Source organism: Oncorhynchus mykiss, chromosome 12 (genome assembly GCF_057628025.1).
Source record: "Oncorhynchus mykiss isolate SJ-2025 chromosome 12, ASM5762802v1, whole genome shotgun sequence".
NCBI lineage: Eukaryota > Metazoa > Chordata > Actinopteri > Salmoniformes > Salmonidae > Oncorhynchus > Oncorhynchus mykiss.
This window is the reverse complement of record NC_143033.1, coordinates 29,420,420-29,442,301: the sequence shown is the minus strand read 5'-3', so window position 1 is coordinate 29,442,301 and position 21,882 is coordinate 29,420,420. Positions and strand designations below refer to the sequence as shown.

Genomic DNA, 21,882 nt, shown 5'->3' with positions numbered 1-21,882 from the left:
CATGTCATTGACTTCCCTTCTCCCCACTCAGCTCTGTAACAGCTGACTATGTCCACAGTAATCCTCCCATGAGTACTCTGACTGACAGTCTCAGTTGGTCTTCCATGCTAACTGACAGACAGGCAGGCAGGCAGGCCTGTGTCTATGCATGAGGTCATGGCAGCTCAGCCTCAGAGATAATCAGGGATGTTGTTGTGTGTCAAGCCCAAAGAACACCATGTTGAGTCTACTCATTAGTGATGCCACAGTGGTGCACGACTCGACTCTGAACTGTGATGCTTTTCCTGTCCGTCCACAGAACTTATCAGTGGGGTGCCTCTTAATGTGGGTGATGCTCAGCTCTAACTAACACCCTCCAGAGCCTTGTTTGCAAATGGAGACCGGTCCGATGGAAGGCTGGTGTTGGCAGTTGAGCAGCTTGTCAGAGCACAGTTGGGGTGAGGGTGTCAATCAGTGTTTTTTACTGTCAGTGTCAGCTCTCTGACGCACTCTGTGCGCATGCAATTGTGTAAAAATAGGGAAGTTATTTCCGGGCCACAACTAGCATGCTGCTAATCAATCTGGGCCCATTCATATACAGCTGAATCAGCAGGCCATCCTTCATCTAACCCACCTGTTGTTTAATGATACCAACAAACAGTGTTTGTCTGACTACAGTGGAGGCTGGGGGTGAGAGGCACTGTGTTTATCTCTCTTCTGTCATCCCATTAAGCCCTTGACAACATTGTTTATATAGATTCAGACTTTCCTGTTTAGATGAAGTTCCTAAATCTGCATAGCTGATAGGGTACATTCTCTTACAATCTTCTCTCTTATTCACATGGAATGAGGCTGAGAACCACTCAAACAAGCTACTTTTACTACTATACTATATGTAAGTGATTATGCCAGAGAAGCTGTGTTTGGTGGATATAATGGCACAGGTGTTGTTAGGCCCGAGACAAATTCAAGTGCTGGCAAATTGTGCATTCGGAAGGTATTCAGACCCCATGACTTTTTCCACATTTTGTTACGTTACAGCCATATTCTAAAATGGATTTAAAATATAATAATATCAAACTACACACAATACCCCATAATAAAAGAAAATGATGTTTTTTATTTAATTTTAGCAAATTTTTATAAAAAACAATAACTGAAATATCACATTTACATAAGTATTCAGACCCTTTACCCAGTACTTTGTTGAAGCACCTTTGGCAGTGATTACAGCCTAGAGTCTTCTTGGGTATGACCCTACAAGCTTGGCACACCTGTATTTGGGGAGTTTCTCCCATTCTTCTCTGCAGATCCTCTCAAGCTCTGTCGGGTTGAATGGGGTGTGTCACTGCACAGGCATTTTCAGGTATCTCCAGAGATGTTTGATCAGGTTCAAGTCTGGGCTCTGGCTGGACCACTCAATGACATTCAGAGACTTGTCCTGAAGCCACTCCTGCGTTGACTTGGCTGTGTGCTTAGGGTCGTTGTCCTGTTGGAAGGTGAACCATCGCACCAGTCTGAGGTCCTCAGCGCTCTGGAGCAGGTTTTCATCAAGTATTTCTCTCTACATTCCTACGTTCAACTTTCCCTCAATCCTGACTAGTCTCCCAGTCCTTGCCGCTGAAAAACATTCCTGCAGCATGATGCTGCCCTCACCATGCTTCACAGTAGGGATGGTGCCAGGTTTCCTCCAGATGTGACACTTGGCATTCAGGCCAAAGAGTTCAATCTTGGTTTCATCAGACCAAAGAATCTTGTTTATGGGCTGAGAGTCTTTAGGTGCCTTTTGGCAAACTCTAAGCAGGCTGTCGTGCCTTTTACTGAGGAGTGGCTTCCATCTAGCCACTCTACCATAAAGGCCTGGTTGGTGGAGTGCTGCAGAGATGGTTGTCCTTCTGGAGGAACTCTGGAGCTTTATCAGAGTGACCATCGGGTTCTTGGTCACCTCCCTGACCAAGGCCCTTCTCCCCCGATTGCTCTGTTTGGCCGGGCGGCCAGCTCTAGGAAGAGTCTTGGTGGTTCCAAACTTCTTCCATTTAAGAATGATGGAGGCCACTGTGTTCTTGGGGACCGTCAATGCTGCAGAAATGATTTGGTACCCTTCGCCAGATCTGTGCCTTGACATAATCCTGTCTCGGAGCTCTACGGACAATTCCATCGACCTCATGGCTTGGTTTTTGCTCTGATATGCACTGTCAACTGTTGGACCTTATATATAGACAGGTGTGTGCCTTTCCAAGTCTTGTCCAATCTACTGAATTTACAGGTAGACTCCAATCAATTTGTAGAAACATCTCAATGATGATCAATGGAAACAGGATGCCCCTGAGTTCAATTTCGAGTCTCATAGCAAAGGGTATGAATACATTTTAGAATAAGGTTGTAAAGTCATTTTGGGGGGGAAAAGTCAAGGCGTCTGAATACTTTCCGAATGCACTGTACATTTCTATATGAACCCCTCAGATTGCTCAGTCACAGTGTTTTCAGGCAGTCCTCCAATGGCTTAATGCTGAACCAAAAGGTCTGAACACCCCCTAACACACTGTAACATATTAGCAGCAGATAGCACCATGTGTAATAAACTGATGAAAATAGCAGATTGTGAGTGAGCTACCTGTCATACGTAAAGGTTAAAAGACAGATGTTTGACTCCAGAGATAAGTGTATCTGCCAAGCAAATGAATACAGGTTAGAGTAATAGTGTTGACACTCCTGTGAGGATGGTGTGGATGTTTTGGCATGTCTGTGTGCCACTGTCATTATCTTGATGTGATGAAAGAGGTCTCTGTATTAAACTAAACATGGAGTTTACAGAAACTTCCCAGGAGATTAAGAAGCTAGTAGCTTACGTAGGCAGACGGTGGTACTGTGAATTGTCCCCTATTTATCCTCCTTATGATGCGTTCAGATATGGGTTTAATGCACTGAAATGACTGTGAAATTATGTTATCATAGCTATGTATGTAATGCTCTCTCTCACTCTTTTTCTCTCTGATCTCTCTGTGTCTCTCACATGTGCTTTCCTTCCCCCCACTTTGTCAATTTTAACAAGCAGGGCCCTTCTTTGTCACTCCCAGGCCAATCTGCTTTAGAATACAGTGCTGCTTTAACTCCTGAGCTGCCTCTTAACATTTGACCTTTGACCTGGGGCTATGGCAGGCCAGCCTGAAGGTGACATCTGTCTTTGTCTGAGTTTGAGCAGAATTGAAAAGTCTCTCCTCTGTCATTTCATAAGCAATACTAACAGTATCATTGCTGGCAAACACACTTCCAACCCTTTAAGAAAAAGATGGGGGAAAGGAAATCTCAACATAAGCCTGATCATATTTCTTGACTGCTGCAGCTAGAGTCAGAGTTGGCTGGTAAAGGTGTTGGATGAGAAGATTACTGAACAAGACCATGCAGGCAAGACCTACTGCAACGAATGAGTGAGCATTACCTTCCTGATTTTATATATACACACACACACACACACACACACACACACACACACACACACACACACACACATAGAGGCACGCACACACCCACGCACACAAGGTAAATGAGTCCACCTTAGTGTTTATCTTTAGACAGTGTTCAGACTTTGTCCTATAAACAGTAGCGAGGTGTCTCGTAAGTTTGCTCCCATTAGTCTCCACTCTGGTGGAGAAATAGGATTATATTGTATATAATAGGATTCATACACGTCTTCCTGCTTTGGCGTCATTGGGCCTTTGTTCGCTGTATCTGCTTTATGTTTAGTACTGTGTGTATAGAAATGTACTGAAAATAGGCCACATGTCAGGAAGTTGTTCGTGTGAGATGTGTGAAGTAGGCTATAGATAAATGAAATGAATATAAATGAAGATAAATGAAACAAGACTGGGACACAGAAAACTAGGGCAGACTTAGGGAGGGCGTATTGTAAAGCAGATTGGTCTGCCATATAGTGTAGGAGGAATCCTATTGATTCCAGGTGATGTGATTACTTGGTGCTTATATTCTCCATAAGGTTACTGTGAACTTTAGCATAGATCAATTCAACCAGCAGACACATGACTCCACACGCAATGGGTGCTGGGGGTGGTTCAGATGACCTTTGTCTGACTCACCCTGGGTGTGTGCATGTGCATCTGTGTGCGTGTGTTTTCCTCCCTTATTCACAATGTTTAGGAGTGCACAGGTACGTGTTGCTGCCTGTAAAATAACTCCAACGTCAGTAGCATTTGCATCAGAAATTCCTCACACTTGTAAGATAAAGAGGGTAAACACCAGATGCTGCTATGGAAGCACAAACACTATTACTTCCTGTGCTGTTATTTACCTGAGACACCCCTATATGACGTACATTCCACAGACACTAGAGGGAGAGGTCATGTTTGCTCTGCTCCTCCGAAGGGCTCTTGAGAAAAGTGATAGTGTTGAAAGACGTTGCCAAGCAAGACACTGCTGAATCAGGTTCAGCAGCATAGCTCAATCAGCATAGCACATTTTACAAGAGGGATGCCGTTTTTGTATTTGTATTTATTAAGGATCCCCATTACAGTAGATGCTGCCAAGGCAGCTCCTGGGGTCCAGCAACATTAAGGCAGTTATACAGTGCCTTGCGAAAGTATTCGGCCCCCTTGAACTTTGCGACCTTTTGCCACATTTCAGGCTTCAAACATAAAGATATAAAATTGTATTTTTTTGTGAAGAATCAACAACAAGTGGGACACAATCATGAAGTGGAACGACATTTATTGGATATTTCAAACTTTTTTAACAAATCAAAAACTGAAAAATTGGGCGTGCAAAATTATTCAGCCCCTTTACTTTCAGTGCAGCAAACTCTCTCCAGAAGTTCAGTGAGGATCTCTGAATGATCCAATGTTGACCTAAATGACTAATGATGATAAATACAATCCACCTGTGTGTAATCAAGTCTCCGTATAAATGCACCTGCAATGTCATAGTCTCAGAGGTCCGTTAAAAGCGCAGAGAGCATCATGAAGAACAAGGAACACACCAGGCAGGTCCGAGATACTGTTGTGAAGAAGTTTAAAGCCGGATTTGGATACAAAAAGATTTCACAAGCTTTAAACATCCCAAGGAGCACTGTGCAAGCGATAATATTGAAATGGAAGGAGTATCAGACAACTGCAAATCTACCAAGACCTGGCCGTCCCTCTAAACTTTCAGCTCATACAAGGAGAAGACTGATCAGAGATGCAGCCAAGAGGCCCATGATCACTCTGGATGAACTGCAGAGATCTACAGCTGAGGTGGGAGACTCTGTCCATAGGACAACAATCAGTCGTATATTGCACAAATTTGGCCTTTATGGAAGAGTGGCAAGAAGAAAGCCATTTCTTAAAGATATCCATAAAAAGTGTTGTTTAAAGTTTGCCACAAGCCACCTGGGAGACACACCAAACATGTGGAAGAAGGTGCTCTGGTCAGATGAAACCAAAATGGAACTTTTTGGCAACAATGCAAAACGTTATGTTTGGCGTAAAAGCAACACAGCTGAACACACCATCCCCACTGTCAAACATGGTGGTGGCAGCATCATGGTTTGGGCCTGCTTTTCTTCAGCAGGGACAGGGAAGATGGTTAAAATTGATGGGAAGATGGATGGAGCCAAATACAGGACCATTCTGGAAGAATGCAAAAGACCTGAGACTGGGACGGAGATTTGTCTTCCAACAAGACAATGATCCAAACATAAAGCAAAATCTACAATGGAATGGTTAAAAAATAAACATATCCAGGTGTTAGAATGGCCAAGTCAAAGTCCAGACCTGAATCCAATCGAGAATCTGTGGAAAGAACTGAAAACTGCTGTTCACAAATGCTCTCCATCCAACCTCACTGAGCTCGAGCTGTTTTGCAAGGAGGAATGGGAAAAAAATTCAGTCTCTCGATGTGCAAAACTGATAGAGACATACCCCAAGCGACTTACAGCTGTAATCGCAGCAAAAGGTGGCGCTACAAAGTATTAACTTAAGGGGGCTGAATAATTTTGCACGCCCAATTTTTCAGTTTTTGATTTGTTAAAAAAGTTTTAAATATCCAATAAATGTCGTTCCACTTCATGATTGTGTCCCACTTGTAGTTGATTCTTCACAAAAAAATACAGTTTTATATCTTTATGTTTGAAGCCTGAAATGTGGCAAAAGGTCGCAAAGTTCAAGGGGGCTGAATACTTTCGCAAGGCACTGTATATATCATTTAAAATATTACATTTCTTACCACTTTTCACAACACATTAAGTGTGTTCCCTCGGGCCACTGCTCTACTACCACATATCTACAATACAAAATCCATGTGTACGTGTGTGTAGAGTGCGTGTCTTATCATGTGTATGTGTGTCTCTTCACGGTCCCCACTGTTCCATACGGTGTATTTTTATCTGCTTGCATCAGTTACCTGATGTGAAATAGAGTTCCATGTAACCATGGCTCTATGTAGTACTGTGCGCCTCCTGTAGTCTGTTCTTGACTTGGGGACTGTGAAGGGACCTGGTGGCATGTCTTGTGGGGTATACATGGGTGTCTGAGCTGTGTGCTAGTAGTTTAAACAGACACCTCGGCGCTTTCAACATGTCAACACTTCTTACACAAACAAGTAGTGATGAAGTCAATCTCTCCTTCACATTGAGCCATGAGAGATTGACATGCATATTATTCATGCTAGCTCCATATGTACATTTAAGGGCCGGCCGTGCTGCCCTGTTCTGAGCTAATTGTAATTTTCCAAGGGTCCTTCTTTGTGGCCCCTGACCATATGACTGAACAGTAGTCCAGGTGCAACAAAACTAGGGCCTGTAGGACCTGTCTTGTTAAAAAGGCAGGACAGCTCTTTATTATGGAGAGACTTTTCCCATTGCTACCTACTGTTGTATCAACATGTTTTGACCATGACAGTTTACAATACAGGGTTCTCCAAGCAGTTTAGTCACCTCAACTTGCTTCATTTCCACATTATTTATTATAAGATGTAGTTGAGGTTTAGGGTTTAGTGAATTATTTGTCCCACATACAATGCTTTAAGTTTATTATAATTTTCTATTATTTAAAAAAAAAATTTACTCCCTTTTCTCCCCAATTTCGTGGTATCCAATTGTTTGTAATTACTATCTTGTCTCATCGCTACAACTCCCGTACGGGCTCGGGCTCGGGAGAGACGAAGGTTGAAAGCCATGCGTCCTCCGAAACACAACCCACAACTGCTTCTTAACACAGCGCGCATCCAACCCGGAGGCTTGGTTGGCACGCACTGTGCCCGGCCTGCCACAGGAGTCGCTGGTGCACTATGAGACAAGGATATCCCTACCAGCCAAACCCTCCCTAACCCGGACGACGCTAGGTCAATTGTGCGTCGCCCCACGGACCTCCTGGTCGCGGCCGGCTGCGACAGAGCCTGTCTCTGGTGCTAGCTGGTGGCACAGCTAGCGCTGCGATGCAGTGCCCTAGACCACTGCACCACCCGGGAGGCCTATGCTTTTAGTTTTTTTTTATGTTTAACTGAGCACACGCTGGTTTCTGGGATTAAGGAGTATCACTGTGTATGATGAAGTTGTTTCTCCAGACCTGTTTGTAATTTACTCTAAGGCAAGTGAAGATTGCCTGTGTGACAAGTGTGTGTGTAAGCATGTGTACATGTGTGCGCGAGCTGATACAAGGCACTATAAAACAGGCACCCTCTCCAGGGCATTCACTGTGCATGTAAACATTAAACTGTTGACATTGCAAAAAATACAGCTATCAAACAATATTAAAACCAGTTTCCATAATTTAGATAAATTATAAAGGAACACAGAATGTCCTTTGGCTATGCAATGAATATAACATAGTCTACTTTAATTTACTTAATATTCTGTCTTACAATTGGAGGCGGAGTGTTGGGTTGTCAGTCACAGTTTGACAGTTAGAGAATTGACCCAGCTACATCCTTTGAGATAAGGCCTAATATACTGCATTGATTGATGTAATGGTGAGTGGGTTGTAAGTGTCACTGGTCGGTCTGGCTGTACTCTACAGTGCATGTGTCTCCAGTGAATATGAGCTACTGGAGAGGCAGCTCTGTGTGAGTAACATCCAGAGCCCATTCCTCCACCTCCTTCTTCTCTGTGTATCTGTGCATCAAAGTCACCACAGTATTAATTATTCTTTCCCCTTATTTTATTTCCCAGTATGCATTGCTCCAACTGGCCTCAGTCACAGACTCCTCTTCCCTGCAGGATGCCATCAGAGAGGCTCTCCAGACTGTCTTTTATGAAGTGGTGTGTATCTACTGTCTCCATCATGATTTATATATATGGTCTGTCTCCATCCTATTCAGCACCATACTGTATTCTCCCTGGGGGAGGGTTGACCATCCACTTGAAAATGTTTGACCAAATAATGTTACAAAACATTTTTTACAACCATATTTTCTCCCCCCTCTAACAGGCTGCCCCCCCCCCCCCTCTCTCTATTATAGGACAGTGTATACGTCTATCTATTGGATGCAGAGACAGGACGCTTGTGGTGTGAAGAACCACCCCATGAGCTACCGAAGGAGGGGAGACTCAGGTAATCGGCAGGGCTGATCTGGTGCCCAGTTGACCTGTACTTCAGACCGTACTAATTCAGTCTTCATTTTCCCTCTAGTGACATTGTTTGTGATGTTCCTGAATCAATAAAATCTCTGTCTTTCTAAGGGATGTGGTTGTCCAGCAGAGGAGAGTACAGTGTGAAGGACTTCCTTCCTCAGAGCTGCAGGAGCAACAGAGAGAGAGACTAACAGAGCCACTGCAGCAGGACAAAAGAGGTGTGTGTTTGTGTATCTGGCTGTGTTGCAGGATGAGCAACAGCAACTATACTCTAAAAGATTTGAGAGAGTTCAAAACAGTCCCCAGTCCTCCTCGTGGCTAATACTTTCCTCCTCTCTACCCAATCCTTTTCCCATCTATCTTCTGCACGTCCACCACAGTGTTGATCATTCCAATCATGGACCAGGGTGTAACTACCGCCCTCCTCTTGGTGAGCATGCTCCTCATCATTTACATTTAGCGACTAGGGTTAAGTGCCTTGCTCAAGGCCACATCGATAGATTTTTCACCTAGTCGGCTCAGAGATTCAAACCAGCAACCTTTCTGTTACTGGCCTAACGCTATTAACTGCAAGGCAACCTGCCACCCTTATAACCCTCTCACCTCTCTGCCTTACATTATCAAAGATATCACTTTAATATGACTGCCTGTTACACGGTGTCTTCTCTATTCTGAAAGGTTTGCTGTACACAGCCCACTAAAGCTCAGGAACAAAGCCTTGATGTACTGGAGAGACATGTGAGTCTGAAGTGTCCTTCTCCAGACCCACCAGTCCTTTAATACGATCACATTCTGAGACAGCAGGCCTACTGCTGGTACAACTCTGATTTTCCTCACAGGTCACCATAGCCTGTAAGAGAGTCCAGGCCCTGCAGGGTCAAAGGCACACCCAGGGGTTAGAGGTCAACAGGAAATCATATCCATCCCTGACCAGGAGGACCATACTTGATGTGGACTACAGTGCACTGGACCATCAGATCCTGAGGCTTTGTGGTATGACAGTGCGATGGGGCCCAGCACTTGTGTTCTGCCGTCTATAGACTCGTCATTGTCGAGTCTATTGGATAATAGTAGTTAAGAATATATTACTATATGTAATGATTTTGTCGATTCTTTCACTGTCTACTATAGGAGAGCTGTATGACCTAGACGCTGCCACCCTCCAACTAAAAGTAATCCGTTATGTGAGTCCAGAACCAGAAATAAACTGATTTATAGAAGCTGGTTGATCGTTTGATTGATACACAGAGTGACTGTTTGACTGAATCGGTTGTATTGTTGTTTTCACAGCTGGAGGCGCAGACTCATTCATTGTGCTGCTGTTTACTTCTGGTATCAGAGGATAACCAACAGCTGTTCTGTCAGGTACACATGTACACACACAATATTCAATATTCTAAAATGACGCAAAAGTGCAAAAATTCAAACAAAAACAAGTTTGTTAGATGTCTTTGTTATTCCTCAGGTAGTTGGAGACAAGGTTCTGAAGGCGGAGATCAGTTTCCCTGTAAGTTATACAACACAACCCTTCTATCCCTTTGACATTACCACCTGTGCCCCTGACCCTCACTCTGTCTGCCTGACCCTCACTCTGTCTGTCTTGTCTGTCTTGTCTGTCTGTCTGTCTGGTCTGTCTTGTCTGTCTTGTCTGTCTGTCTGTCTTGTCTGTCTTGTCTGTCTGTCTTGTCTGTCTGGTCTGTCTGGTCTTGTCTGTCTTGTCTGTCTTGTCTGTCTGTCTTGTCTGTCTGTCTTGTCTGTCTGTCTTGTCTGTCTTGTCTGTCTGTCTTGTCTGTCTTGTCTGTCTGGTCTGTCTGGTCTTGTCTGTCTTGTCTGTCTGTCGGTCGGTCGGTCGGTCGGACGGTCTGTGGTCCAGCTGACATTTGGCAACCTTGGTCAGGCTGTGGAGAAGAGGAAGAGCATCTCCCTGCAAGACGTCACTCAAGTAAGAACACTGAAATGTCCCCTGATCACTATTGTAGTGTTAACAGTAGTACGTTTGGATATGTTTGATGGTCGTGTCCTCTACATCTCTGCCCCTTTTCCCTCTTCTCTGGGCTGATACTGTAGAAGGAACACCAGCAGCTGAACAGCACTCTGGGATTTGAAGTTCTCTCCATGCTGTGTGTTCCTGTTGAGTGTCGGGCCACCACCAAGGTTGTGGCCCTTGCCTGTGCCTTCAACAAAAAAGGAGCAGACAGGTATAGAGCTGTGTGTGTTAGCGTAAGCATGCAAACTTCTGTCTGAGTGTATGCGTACGTGCTTGCATAGCTGCATAGGTTTGTGTCTTGCTGTAAAATGTGTGTGTGCTTGTCATTCTTCAGACACACAGAAGTGGATGAACACATAGTGCAGCACTGTTTCTGCTACACTTCCTCAGTACTGACCAGCACATTGGCATTCCAAAAGGAACAGAGACTCAAGTATGAATGCCAGGTAAGGAGACGCTACCTGACTCCACCCCTCATGAAAAAGTACTACTGAATTACTACTCATCACTACTACACAAGATCTGCACAAAATGTACTGTTTTACTACATGATTGCTATTGAGATGTATAGTAAACCAGTAGTGATTTATGTAGTAAATTGGGACATTTCACTACCGGAGAACACTACATTATTCCTTCCCAAATTACCACATAATTCCCCATTAATGACTATGTAACTACTGAGCTTTTGTGTATTTGGTATTTTATTGGGATCCCCATTAGCTGTTGTGAAAGCAGAAGCTACTTTTCCTGGGGTCCACACAAAACATGGAACTTGACATAATACAGAACATTAATAAACAAGATGTTACACCCTGACCATAGAGAGCCCTCTGTTATCTATGGTGTTTAGGTCAGAGCGTGACTGGGGGGGTTATCTAGTTCATAGATTTCTAGGTTGGTGGTTTGTGTGGTTCCCAATTAGAGGCAGCTGGTAATCGTTGCCTTTAATTGGGGATCATATTTAGGTAGGCTTTTTCCCCACCTGCATTTGTGGGGTATTGATTGTTTGTGTTAGTGTGTTTGGACACTACTTTTGTTATTTTGTTTTGTTAGTTTCACTTAAATAAATATGTGGAACTATACTCACGCTGTGCCTTGGTCCGCTCATTTCCAAGATCGTGACACAAGAGCAGCTCAAGGACTGAACTACATGAATTTAAAAACGGTACACATAGCCTACATATCAGTACATACACAAAACATATCTAGGTCAAATAAGGGAGAGGCATTGTGTCGTGAGATGTTGCTTCATCAGTTTAAAATCAGGTTTGCTGTTCATTTTGAGCAATATGAGATAGAAGGAAATTCCATGCAATAATGGTACTCTTTCTTGAATGTGTTCTGGATTTGGAGACTGTGAAAATACCCTTGGTGGCATGTCTGGTGGGGTAAGGGTGTGTCAGAGCTGTGTGTAAGTTAACTATGCAAACTATTTGGACTTTAACACGTTTATTATAAAAAGAAGTGATGCAGTCAGTCTCTCCTAAACTCTTAGCCAAGAGAGACTGGCATGCATAGTATTTACAGTACCAGTCAAAAGTTCAGACACACCTACTCATTCAAGGGTTTTCCTTTTTTTTTAAACTATTTTCTACATTGTAGAATAATAGTGGAGATTTCAAAACTATGAAATAACACATAGTAGTAACCAAAAAAGTGCTAAACATAATCAAAATATATTTTATATTTGAGGTTCTTCAAAGTTGCCCCGATGACAGCTTTGAAAACACTTGGCATTCTCTCAACCAGCTTCATGAAGTAGTCACCTGGAATGCATTTCAATTAACAGGTGTGCCTTGTTAAAAGTTAATTTGTGGAATTTCTTTCCTTCTTAATGCATTTGAGACAATCAGTTATGTTGTGACAAGGTAGGGGTGGTATACAGAAGATAGCCCTATTACGGTCCATATCATGGCAAGAACAGCACAAATAAGCAAAGATAAATGACAGTTCATTACTTTAAGACATGAAGGTCAGTCAATCCATAAATTTCAAGAACTTTGATAAGTTTATTCAAGTACAGTAGCAAAAAACATAAAGCGCTATGATGAAACCGGCTCTCATGAGGACTGCTACAGGAAAGGAAGATCCAGAGTTACCTCTGCTGCAGAGGATACATTCATTAGAGTTACCAGCCTCAGACATTGCAGCCCAAATAAATGCCTCACAGAGTTCTCAAGATCTCAATATCAACTTTTCAGAGGAGACTGCATGAATCAGGCCTTCATGGTCAAATTGCTGCAAAGAAACCACAACTAAAGGACACCAATAAGAAGAAGAGACTTGCTTAGGCCAAGAAACATGAGCAATGGACATTAGACTGATGGAAATCTGTCCTTTGGTCTGATGAGTCCAAAGTTGAGATTTCCTTTCTTTGTGAGATGCAGAATAGGTGAACGGATGATCTCCGCATGTGTAGTTTCCACCGTGAAGCATGGAGGTGGTGTGATGGTGTGGGGGTGCTTTGTTGGTGACACTGTCAGTGATTTATTTAGAATTCAAGGCACACTTAACCAGCATGGCTACCACAACATTCTGCAGCGATACGCCATCCCATCTGGTTTGTGCTTAGTGGGACTATCATTTGTTTGTCAACAGGCCAATGACTCAACACACCTCCAGGCTGTGTAAGGGCTATTTGACCAATAAGGAGAGTGATGGAGTGCTGCATCAGATGACAATCACAATCACTCGACCTCAACCCAATTGAGATGGTTTGGGATGATGGCTAATGGTTAAGTGGTCTTTTTTGTCTAGCAATCTTTTTGATGTGGTAAAAAGTTATATAAATGGCTAAACAACTACATGAAAGTATTCATAAAACATATAGGAAAGTTAAACGTACAGATGGTGACAGCACAAGGGCTATGAAAGACAGGATGACGAAGAATGAAAGATGATTAAATTCAGGATTGTCAAAAAGTAGCTAGATAACAACAACCAACTACTTCGTGTTTTGTGTACTTCTGTGGTCGCAAAAAGCCGGTGTAGTCTGGCTGTAGTGTTGTGATACTTATTTACTACTAACATCAATTAGTAAAAATCTACCTGATTACTACTGGAAACACTACTGTTTCCTACTGAAAAGTACACAACTCTACTTGTGTATCTTAAGTAGTGTGTAAACTACACATTCACTTCACAATCCCTACAGGTCTCTACATAGTCACTACTGCGCGACAAGGTTTTATGTAGTAATTCAGTAGTACTTTGAGGGACTGACCACCCAATTTACTGAGCCTTGCTTGGAGTGACTGCCTTTTGTCCATCACGATCCCTAACTTAGTGAGAATATTTAGCTAGCCCACAAATACGCTTCTAGTCTTCTCAACTGTTTCCTGTGTCTGTCTGTGTTCATATAGGCACTGCTTCAGGTCGCCAAAAACCTTTTCACACACCTGGGTAAGTATCATACTTGACCTATTATCCTTGTTTTAGTGGCACAGTGGGGCATCATTTTTTGCTGTTATAACAACATTTATATATCTTGGTCTCCAGATGATGTATCAGTCCTGCTAAAAGAGATCATTGCAGAAGCACGGAGTCTCACCAGTGCAGAAATGTAAGTACTGTATAAGGCTATCACAAGCATTGTAACAAAAGCCTAAAGCTGTGTTTGAATACTCATACTAACCGCACTATTTGTGACGTGAATTGAGTATATAGTATGCTTATAGGTCATAGTATGGATATAGTTAGTATGCCAAAGTTCCTGGATGTCGTACTAAATTCGCCAAAATACGAAGTATACATGCACTGGACACTATCTGTGCTTTAGGGTCCACAATACAATACTTCAGAAAATGGGCGTGGATTCACAACATTTTCAGATTTGAAGAAAATGGCGGAAAATATGCAGCTGAAGCAAAGAAGTCGGACGAGAGCGGATACAAATTCACTGCTTTAACTAATTATGACAAATGTTAAGAAAATGTTGAGCAATGTAATAAAGTAATGATTTTTCAAATAAGTTACATTACACATTATGTTGGCTGACAATTTGTTAGCTACGCTATCCTTACCAACCACATAGCATTACAGCAGAATGTACCGGTATGTTAGCTAGTTACCTAACATTAGTTGGCTACTAATACATCGAACTTGCCAGGCAGTATATTAACTATATGCTATCTAACTAACCACCCAATGTTTATTGGCTTGATTATTTACAGTGCCTTGCGAAAGTATTCGGCCCCCTTGAACTTTGCGACCTTTTGCCACATTTCAGGCTTCAAACATAAAGATATAAAACTGTATTTTTTTGTGAAGAATCAACAACAAGTGGGACACAATCATGAAGTGGAACAACATTTATTGGATATTTCAAACTTTTTTAACAAATCAAAAACTGAAAAATTGGGCGTGCAAAAGTATTCAGCCCCTTTACTTTCAGTGCAGCAAACTCTCTCCAGAAGTTCAGTGAGGATCTCTGAATGATCCAATGTTGACCTAAATGACTAATGATGATAAATACAATCCACCTGTGTGTAATCAAGTCTCCATATAAATGCACCTGCACTGTGATAGTCTCAGAGGTCCGTTAAAAGCGCAGAGCATCATGAAGAACAAGGAACACACCAGGCAGGTCCGAGATACTGTTGTGAAGAAGTTTAAAGCCGGATTTTGATACAAATAGATTTCCCAAGCTTTAAACATCCCAAGGAGCACTGTGCAAGCGATAATATTGAAATGGAAGGAGTATCAGACCACTGCAAATCTACCAAGACCTGGCCGTCCCTCTAAACTTTCAGCTCATACAAGGAGAAGACTGATCAGAGATGCAGCCAAGAGGCCCATGATCACTCTGGATGAACTGCAGAGATCTACAGCTGAGGTGGGAGACTCTGTCCATAGGACAACAATCAGTCGTATATTGCACAAATCTGGCCTTTATGGAAGAGTGGCAAGAAGAAAGCCATTTCTTAAAGATATCCATAAAAAGTGTTGTTTAAAGTTTTCCACAAGCCACCTGGGAGACACACCAAACATGTGGAAGAAGGTGCTCTGGTCAGATGAAACCAAAATTGAACTTTTTGGCAACAATGCAAAACGTTATGTTTGGCGTAAAAGCAACACAGCTGAACACACCATCCCCACTGTCAAACATGGTGGTGGCAGCATCATGGTTTGGGCCTGCTTTTCTTCAGCAGGGACAGGGAAGATGGTTAAAATTGATGGGAAGATGGATGGAGCCAAATACAGGACCATTCTGGAAAAAAACCTGATGGAGTCGGCAAAAGACCTGAGACTGGGACGGAGATTTGTCTTCCAACAAGACAATGATCCAAAACATAAAGCAAAATCTACAATGGAATGGTTCAAAAATAAACATATCCAGGTGTTAGAATGGCCAAGTCAAAGTCCAGACCTGAATCCAATCGAGAATCTGTGGAAAGAACTGAAAACTGCTGTTCACAAATGCTCTCCATCCAACCTCACTGAGCTCGAGCTGTTTTGCAAGGAGGAATGGGAAAAAAAATTCAGTCTCTCGATGTGCAAAACTGAGAGACATACCCCAAGCGACTTACAGCTGTAATCGCAGCAAAAGGTGGCGCTACAAAGTATTAACTTAAGGGGGCTGAATAATTTTGCACGCCCAATTTTTCAGTTTTTGATTTGTTAAAAAAGTTTGAAATATCCAATAAATGTCGTTCCACTTCATGATTGTGTCCCACTTGTTGTTGATTCTTCACAAAAAAATACAGTTTTATATCTTTATGTTTGAAGCCTGAAATGTGGCAAAAGGTCGCAAAGTTCAAGGGGGCCGAATACTTTCGCAAGGCACTGTACATAATTTTTAGCCAAGTGGTAGAGTCATTGTGAGTTTCAATGGACATGGTTAATTCTGGCTATCTACTCAGATTTCAGAGCACTCTCCTGAAGAATAACGGATTAATTTACGAACGCTCAACACCCGTTGAATTCAAAAATATATAGATATTGTTGCCGGCATTACAGTTACAGTCACCAACGCTCTGGATAACATGAAAACAGCTTAACCAGCTGTGCTAGGGTGGGTAAAATGGTGAGAGTGAGGTGTTTTTTGTGTCTGGAAGTAATTAGCCAACGTTAGCCAGTTAGCTTGGGTGGTTGACTGCCATTGAATGCTACAAAAGCGAAACGCTCTGAATTTACGAATGGACAATCTGACAACACTCTAGAGACTTACGAACGCCCAGAGCGCACTTTAGCACTCCAGATGGAATTTACACACACAACCAAAATCATAAAATGTTTAGTTAGTAATTTGTTATACTAACAAGCTAGCAACAGGTTGCATAGCAACAGCATCAATTTCCGGAAGACAAGCGAAGCTCTAGTACGCTCAACTGAAATGATACTATTCGCTTACAGTATAGTAAAATGATCTAATAGTATATAGTATAGTTGTGGCCAAAGGTTTTGAGAATGACACAAATATACATTTTCATAAAGTCTGCTGCCTCAGTTTGTGTGATGGCAATTTGCATATACTCCAGAATGTTATGAAGAGTGATCAGATGAATTGCAATTAATTGCAAAGTCCCTCTTTGTCATGAAAACGAATGCATTCCCAAAAAACATTTCCACTGCATTTCAGCTCTGCCACAAAAGGACCAGCTGACATCATGTCAGTGATTCTCTCGTTAACACAGGTGTGAGTGTTGACGAGGACAAGGCTGGAGATCACTCTGTCATGCTGATTGAGTTTGATTAACAGACTGGAAGCTTCAAAAGGAGGGTGGTGCTTGGAATCATTGTTCTTCCTCTGTCAGCCATGGTTACCTGCAAGGAAACACATGCCGTCATCATTGCTTTGCACAAAAAGGGATTCACAGGCAAGGATATTGCTGCCAGTAAGATTGCACCTAAATCAACCATTTATCGGATCATCAGGAACTTCAAGGAGAGCGGTTCAATTGTTGTGTAGAAGGCTTAAGGGCACCCAAGAAAGTCCAGCAATCGCCATGACCGTCTCCTAAAAACATCAGGGACAGACTGATATTCTGCAAAAGGTACAGGGATTGGACTGCTGAGGACTGGGGTAAAGTCATTTCTCTGATGAATCCCCTTTCCGATTGTTTGGGGCATCCGTAAAAAAGCTTGCCCGGAGAAGACAAGGTGAGCGCTACCATCAGTCCTGTGTTATGCCAACAGTAAAGCATCCTGAGACCTTTCATGTGTGGGGTTGCTTCTCAGCCAAGGGAGTGGGTTCACTCACAATTTTGCCAAGGAATACAGCCATGAATAAAGAATGGTACCAACACATCCTCAGAGAGAAACTTCTCCCAACCATCCAGGAACAGTTTGGTGACGAACAATGCCTTTTCCAGCATGATGGAGCACCTTGCCATAAGGCAAAAGTGATAACTAAGTGGCTCGAGGAACAAAACACTGATATTTTGGGTCCATGGCCACGAAACTCCCCAGACCTTAATCCCATTGAGAACTTGTGGTCATTCCTCAAGAGGCGGGTGGACAAACAAAAACCCACAAATTCTGATAAACTCCAAGCATTGATTATGCAAGAATGGGCTGCCATCAGTCAGGATGTGGCCCAGAAGTTAAGTTAAGCATGCCAGGGCAGATTGCAGAGGTCTTGAAAAAGAAGGGTCAGCACTGCAAATATTGACTCTTTGCATCAATTTCATGTAATTGTCAATAAAAGCCTTTGACACTTATGAATTGCTTGTAATTATACTTCAGTATTCCATAGTAACATCTGACAAAAATATCTAAAGACACTGAAGCAGCAAACTTTGTGGAAATTAATATTTGTGTTATTCTCAACTTTTGGCCATGACTGTATCACGACTGACGCATTAACTATGTAGTATACAGGATGTTAGTGTGGGTATTCGAGCACAGCCTTAGTATCACTGATTAATATGACCCATCTTTCTCTCCTCCAGTTGTTCTGTGTTCCTGTTGGACAGTGTCAGTCATGAGCTGGTTGCCAAGGTGTTTGATGGAGGAGTGGTTATCAATGAGGAAGTGGGTCTTTATCCTAAACTTACTCACATCAAAGCCCTAAGTTTAGTATAAGATAACATTTCATTGTAAATGGATGTTATTTCCATAGTATAATTGCCTTTTTCTTCTCATCTCAGACAGAGCTGCGTATCCCTGCTGACCAGGGCATAGCAGGCCATGTCGCCACCACAGGGAAGATCCTCAACATCACAGATGCCTACTCCCACCCTCTCTTCTACCGCGCCGTGGACGACAGCACAGGCTTCAGGACACGCAACATCCTCTGCTTCCCCATAAAGGACGAACACGGAGGTCTGTCTCTGTCTCTCTTTGTCTTTCTCTCTCCATTTCCCCCTCTCCCTATTTTTGTTATTTACATTTTTATTATTTTACCCCTTTTTCTTCCCAATTTCGTGGTATCCAATTGGTAGTAGTTACTGTCTTGTCTCATCACTGCAACTCCCGTACGGACTTGGGAGAGGCGAAGGTTGAGAGCCATGCGTCCTCCGAAACACAACGCAACCAAGCAGCTCTGGTTCTTGACACAACGCACATCCAACCCGGAAGCCAGCCGCACCAATGTGTCGGAGGAAACACCGTACACCTAGCGACCTGGTCAGTGTGCACTGCGCCCGGCCCGCCACAGGAGTTGCTAGTGCACCATGAGACAAGGATATCCCTGCAGGCCAAACCCTTCCTAACCCGGACGACGCTGGGCCAATTGTGCGTCGCCCCATGAGCCTCCCGGTCGCAGCCCCTCTCCCTATTTCTGATCTATATCTATACACATACATCTATCATCTTTCTCAGAAGTGATTGGCGTGGCTGAGCTGGTCAACAAGACTAATGGACCATGGTTCACCCGCCTTGATGAGGACTTGGCCACAGCCTTCTCCATATACTGTGGCATCAGCATCGCTCATGTGAGTGCACAGGCATTCCCTTTGCGTATCCTTTAGACCTTATAACTGATTATTACCTGATATATATTTTTCTATAGAGTAAGGATATTGATAGATTGTTGATGACACGTTAGTGTTAATCAATGTTGTCATCATGATGAATGACTCCTGTGCGCTCTGTTCCTCCCCAGTCCCTCCTGTATAAGAGAGTCGACGAAGCCCAGTTTAGGAGTCAGCTGGCTAATGAGATGATGAAGTATCACATGATGGTAAAGCATCCAATCAGAGCTCTTCTTCAACCTATTCAACTAATCTCTTCAACCTATGAATGCAGATCCAGTCAGTTTGTAATATTTGGCAGTTAATGTCCTGACCTTTGACCCTGTCTCTCAGGTGTCAGAGGAGGAAGTGACCCGGCTACTGACTGTGGGAATCCAGCCTGTAGGGGAAATCTACCCCAGCTTCTCCAGCTTCACCTACACACCTCGCTCCCTGTCAGACGACAGCACACCCACGGTGAGACAATCAACACACACTCTTGGAGAAATACACTGGTAGTATAATTAATTTTTTCTCATGTCTCTTGATCATGCCTCCTGTTTTCAGGCCATTATCAGCATGTTTGAGGACATGGGCTTCATAAGCACCTACAAGATCAACATGCACACGCTGGCCAGGTTCTGTCTGATGGTGAAGAGAGGCTACAGGGATCCTCCATATCACAACTGGATGCACGCATTCTCAGTCTCTCATTTCTGCTACCTCCTCTGCAAGAACCTGGAGCTCTCCAACTACCTAGAGTATGAACACACAGAGATAAGCATTTACAAACTATGCTACAGCAAAGTGAAACACACTCATGAACACCTCAACTCACACCGCAGCGTTCTCTTGTTTCAGGGACATCGAGATGTTTGCTCTTTTTGTGTCCTGCATGTGTCATGACTTGGACCACAGAGGGACCAACAACTCCTTCCAGGTGGCATCGGTAAGATCCCACATACCACAAACACACAGACTCCTATGCTGTATGTATATCTACAGTGCATTTGGAAAGAATTCAGACCCTGTCCCCTTTTCCACATTTTGTTATGTTACAGCCTTATTCTAAAATTTATTAAAACATTTTTTCCCCTGAATTTACCCACAATACCCCATAATGACAAAGCGAAAACAGGTTTAGAAATTTTTGTCCGTAGAGATCCGAGACAGGATTGTGTCGAGGCACAACATTCTGCAGCATTGAAGGTCCCCAAGAACACAGTGGTTTCCATAATTTTTAAATGGAAGAAGTGTGGAACCACCAAGACTCTTCCTAGAACTGGCCGCATGGCCAAACTGAGCAATCAGGGAGGTGACCAAGAACCCGATGGTCACTGACAGAGCTCCAGAGTTCCTCTGTGGAGATGGGAGAACCTTCCAGAAGGACAACCATCACTGCAGCACTCCACCAATCAGGCCTTTATGGTAGAACGTCCAAACAGAAGCTACTCCTTCTCCTCAGGAAAAGGTGCGACAGGTCGCTTGGAGTTTGCCAAAAGGCACCTAAACAACAAGAAACAAGATTATCTGGTCTGATGAAACCAAGATTGAACTATTTTGCCTGAGTGCCAGGGGACACATCTGGAGGAAACCGGGCACCATCCTTACAGTGAAGCATGGTGGTGGCAGCATCATGCTGTGGGGATGTTTTTCAGAGGCAGAGGCAGAGGAGACTAGTTAGGAACGAGGGAAAGATGAACAGTGAAGTATAAAGATCCTTAATAAAAACCTGCTCCAGAGCACTCGGGACCTCATACTGAGGCATATGTTTACCTTCCAACAGGACAACGACCCTTAGCACAAAGTCAAGACAATGCAGGAGTGGCTTCGGGACCCGTCTCTGAATGTCCTTGAGTGGCCCAGCCAGAGCCCGGACTTGATCCCGATCAAACATCTCTTGCGAGACCTGAAAATGGCTGTGCAGCAAACCTCCCCATCCAACCTGACAGAGCTTGAGCATCTGCAGAGAAGAAATGGGAGAAACTCCCCAAATACAGGTGTGCCAAGCTTGTAGTGTCATACACAAGAAGAGTTGAGGCTGTGATCCCTGCCAAAGGTGCTTTTTCATACATTTGCAAACATTTCTAAAAACCTGTTTTTGCTTTGTCATTATGGGGTATTGTTTGTAGATTGATGGATACTTGTTTTTGTTAACCCATTTTAGAGTAAGGCTGTAACGTAACAAAATATGGAAAAAGTCAAGGAGTCTGAATACTTTCCAAATGCACTGTATATCATACCAACTGCCATAGAAAAGTGTATTACCCAAACAAGCTCTTCTGTCTTCTTTTTTCCAGAAATCTGTGTTGGCTGGCCTGTATAGTTCTGAGGGATCTGTGCTGGAGGTAAACACAAATACTTCATGAATCAGAATGGTATTATGCATGTCCCTCATTCTTAGGAGCCGATGACATGGATGTCAATTAAGGCAGCCACCCGCACCTCTCTGATTCAGC

At 43.2% G+C, this 21,882-nt stretch overlaps 1 protein-coding gene and 1 long non-coding RNA gene across 2 annotated transcripts in view; one reads left to right on the top strand and one right to left on the bottom strand.

Moving 5' to 3' along the window:
- LOC110537357 (cGMP-dependent 3',5'-cyclic phosphodiesterase) overlaps positions 1-21,882 on the top strand; it is a 33,450-nt gene that overhangs the window by 8,185 nt on the left and 3,383 nt on the right. The window contains exons 3-24 of the mRNA XM_036937337.2: positions 8,138-8,227; positions 8,428-8,519; positions 8,648-8,757; positions 8,920-8,969; positions 9,218-9,277; positions 9,379-9,532; positions 9,671-9,723; positions 9,830-9,904; positions 10,005-10,046; positions 10,413-10,481; positions 10,607-10,737; positions 10,861-10,972; positions 13,892-13,931; positions 14,028-14,091; positions 18,422-18,503; positions 18,620-18,794; positions 19,293-19,405; positions 19,576-19,653; positions 19,778-19,900; positions 19,991-20,184; positions 20,285-20,372; positions 21,724-21,771. Coding sequence (XP_036793232.1) covers positions 8,138-8,227; positions 8,428-8,519; positions 8,648-8,757; positions 8,920-8,969; positions 9,218-9,277; positions 9,379-9,532; positions 9,671-9,723; positions 9,830-9,904; positions 10,005-10,046; positions 10,413-10,481; positions 10,607-10,737; positions 10,861-10,972; positions 13,892-13,931; positions 14,028-14,091; positions 18,422-18,503; positions 18,620-18,794; positions 19,293-19,405; positions 19,576-19,653; positions 19,778-19,900; positions 19,991-20,184; positions 20,285-20,372; positions 21,724-21,771 — 2,043 coding nt within the window. The remainder of the gene's footprint in view (positions 1-8,137; positions 8,228-8,427; positions 8,520-8,647; positions 8,758-8,919; positions 8,970-9,217; positions 9,278-9,378; positions 9,533-9,670; positions 9,724-9,829; positions 9,905-10,004; positions 10,047-10,412; positions 10,482-10,606; positions 10,738-10,860; positions 10,973-13,891; positions 13,932-14,027; positions 14,092-18,421; positions 18,504-18,619; positions 18,795-19,292; positions 19,406-19,575; positions 19,654-19,777; positions 19,901-19,990; positions 20,185-20,284; positions 20,373-21,723; positions 21,772-21,882) is intronic.
- Positions 14,825-21,765, bottom strand: LOC149979130 (uncharacterized). Its single transcript, XR_016484998.1, has 2 exons — positions 21,692-21,765; positions 14,825-20,179 (listed from the first exon to the last, which is right to left on the bottom strand). It is a non-coding gene; the product is annotated as an uncharacterized LOC149979130 (long non-coding RNA).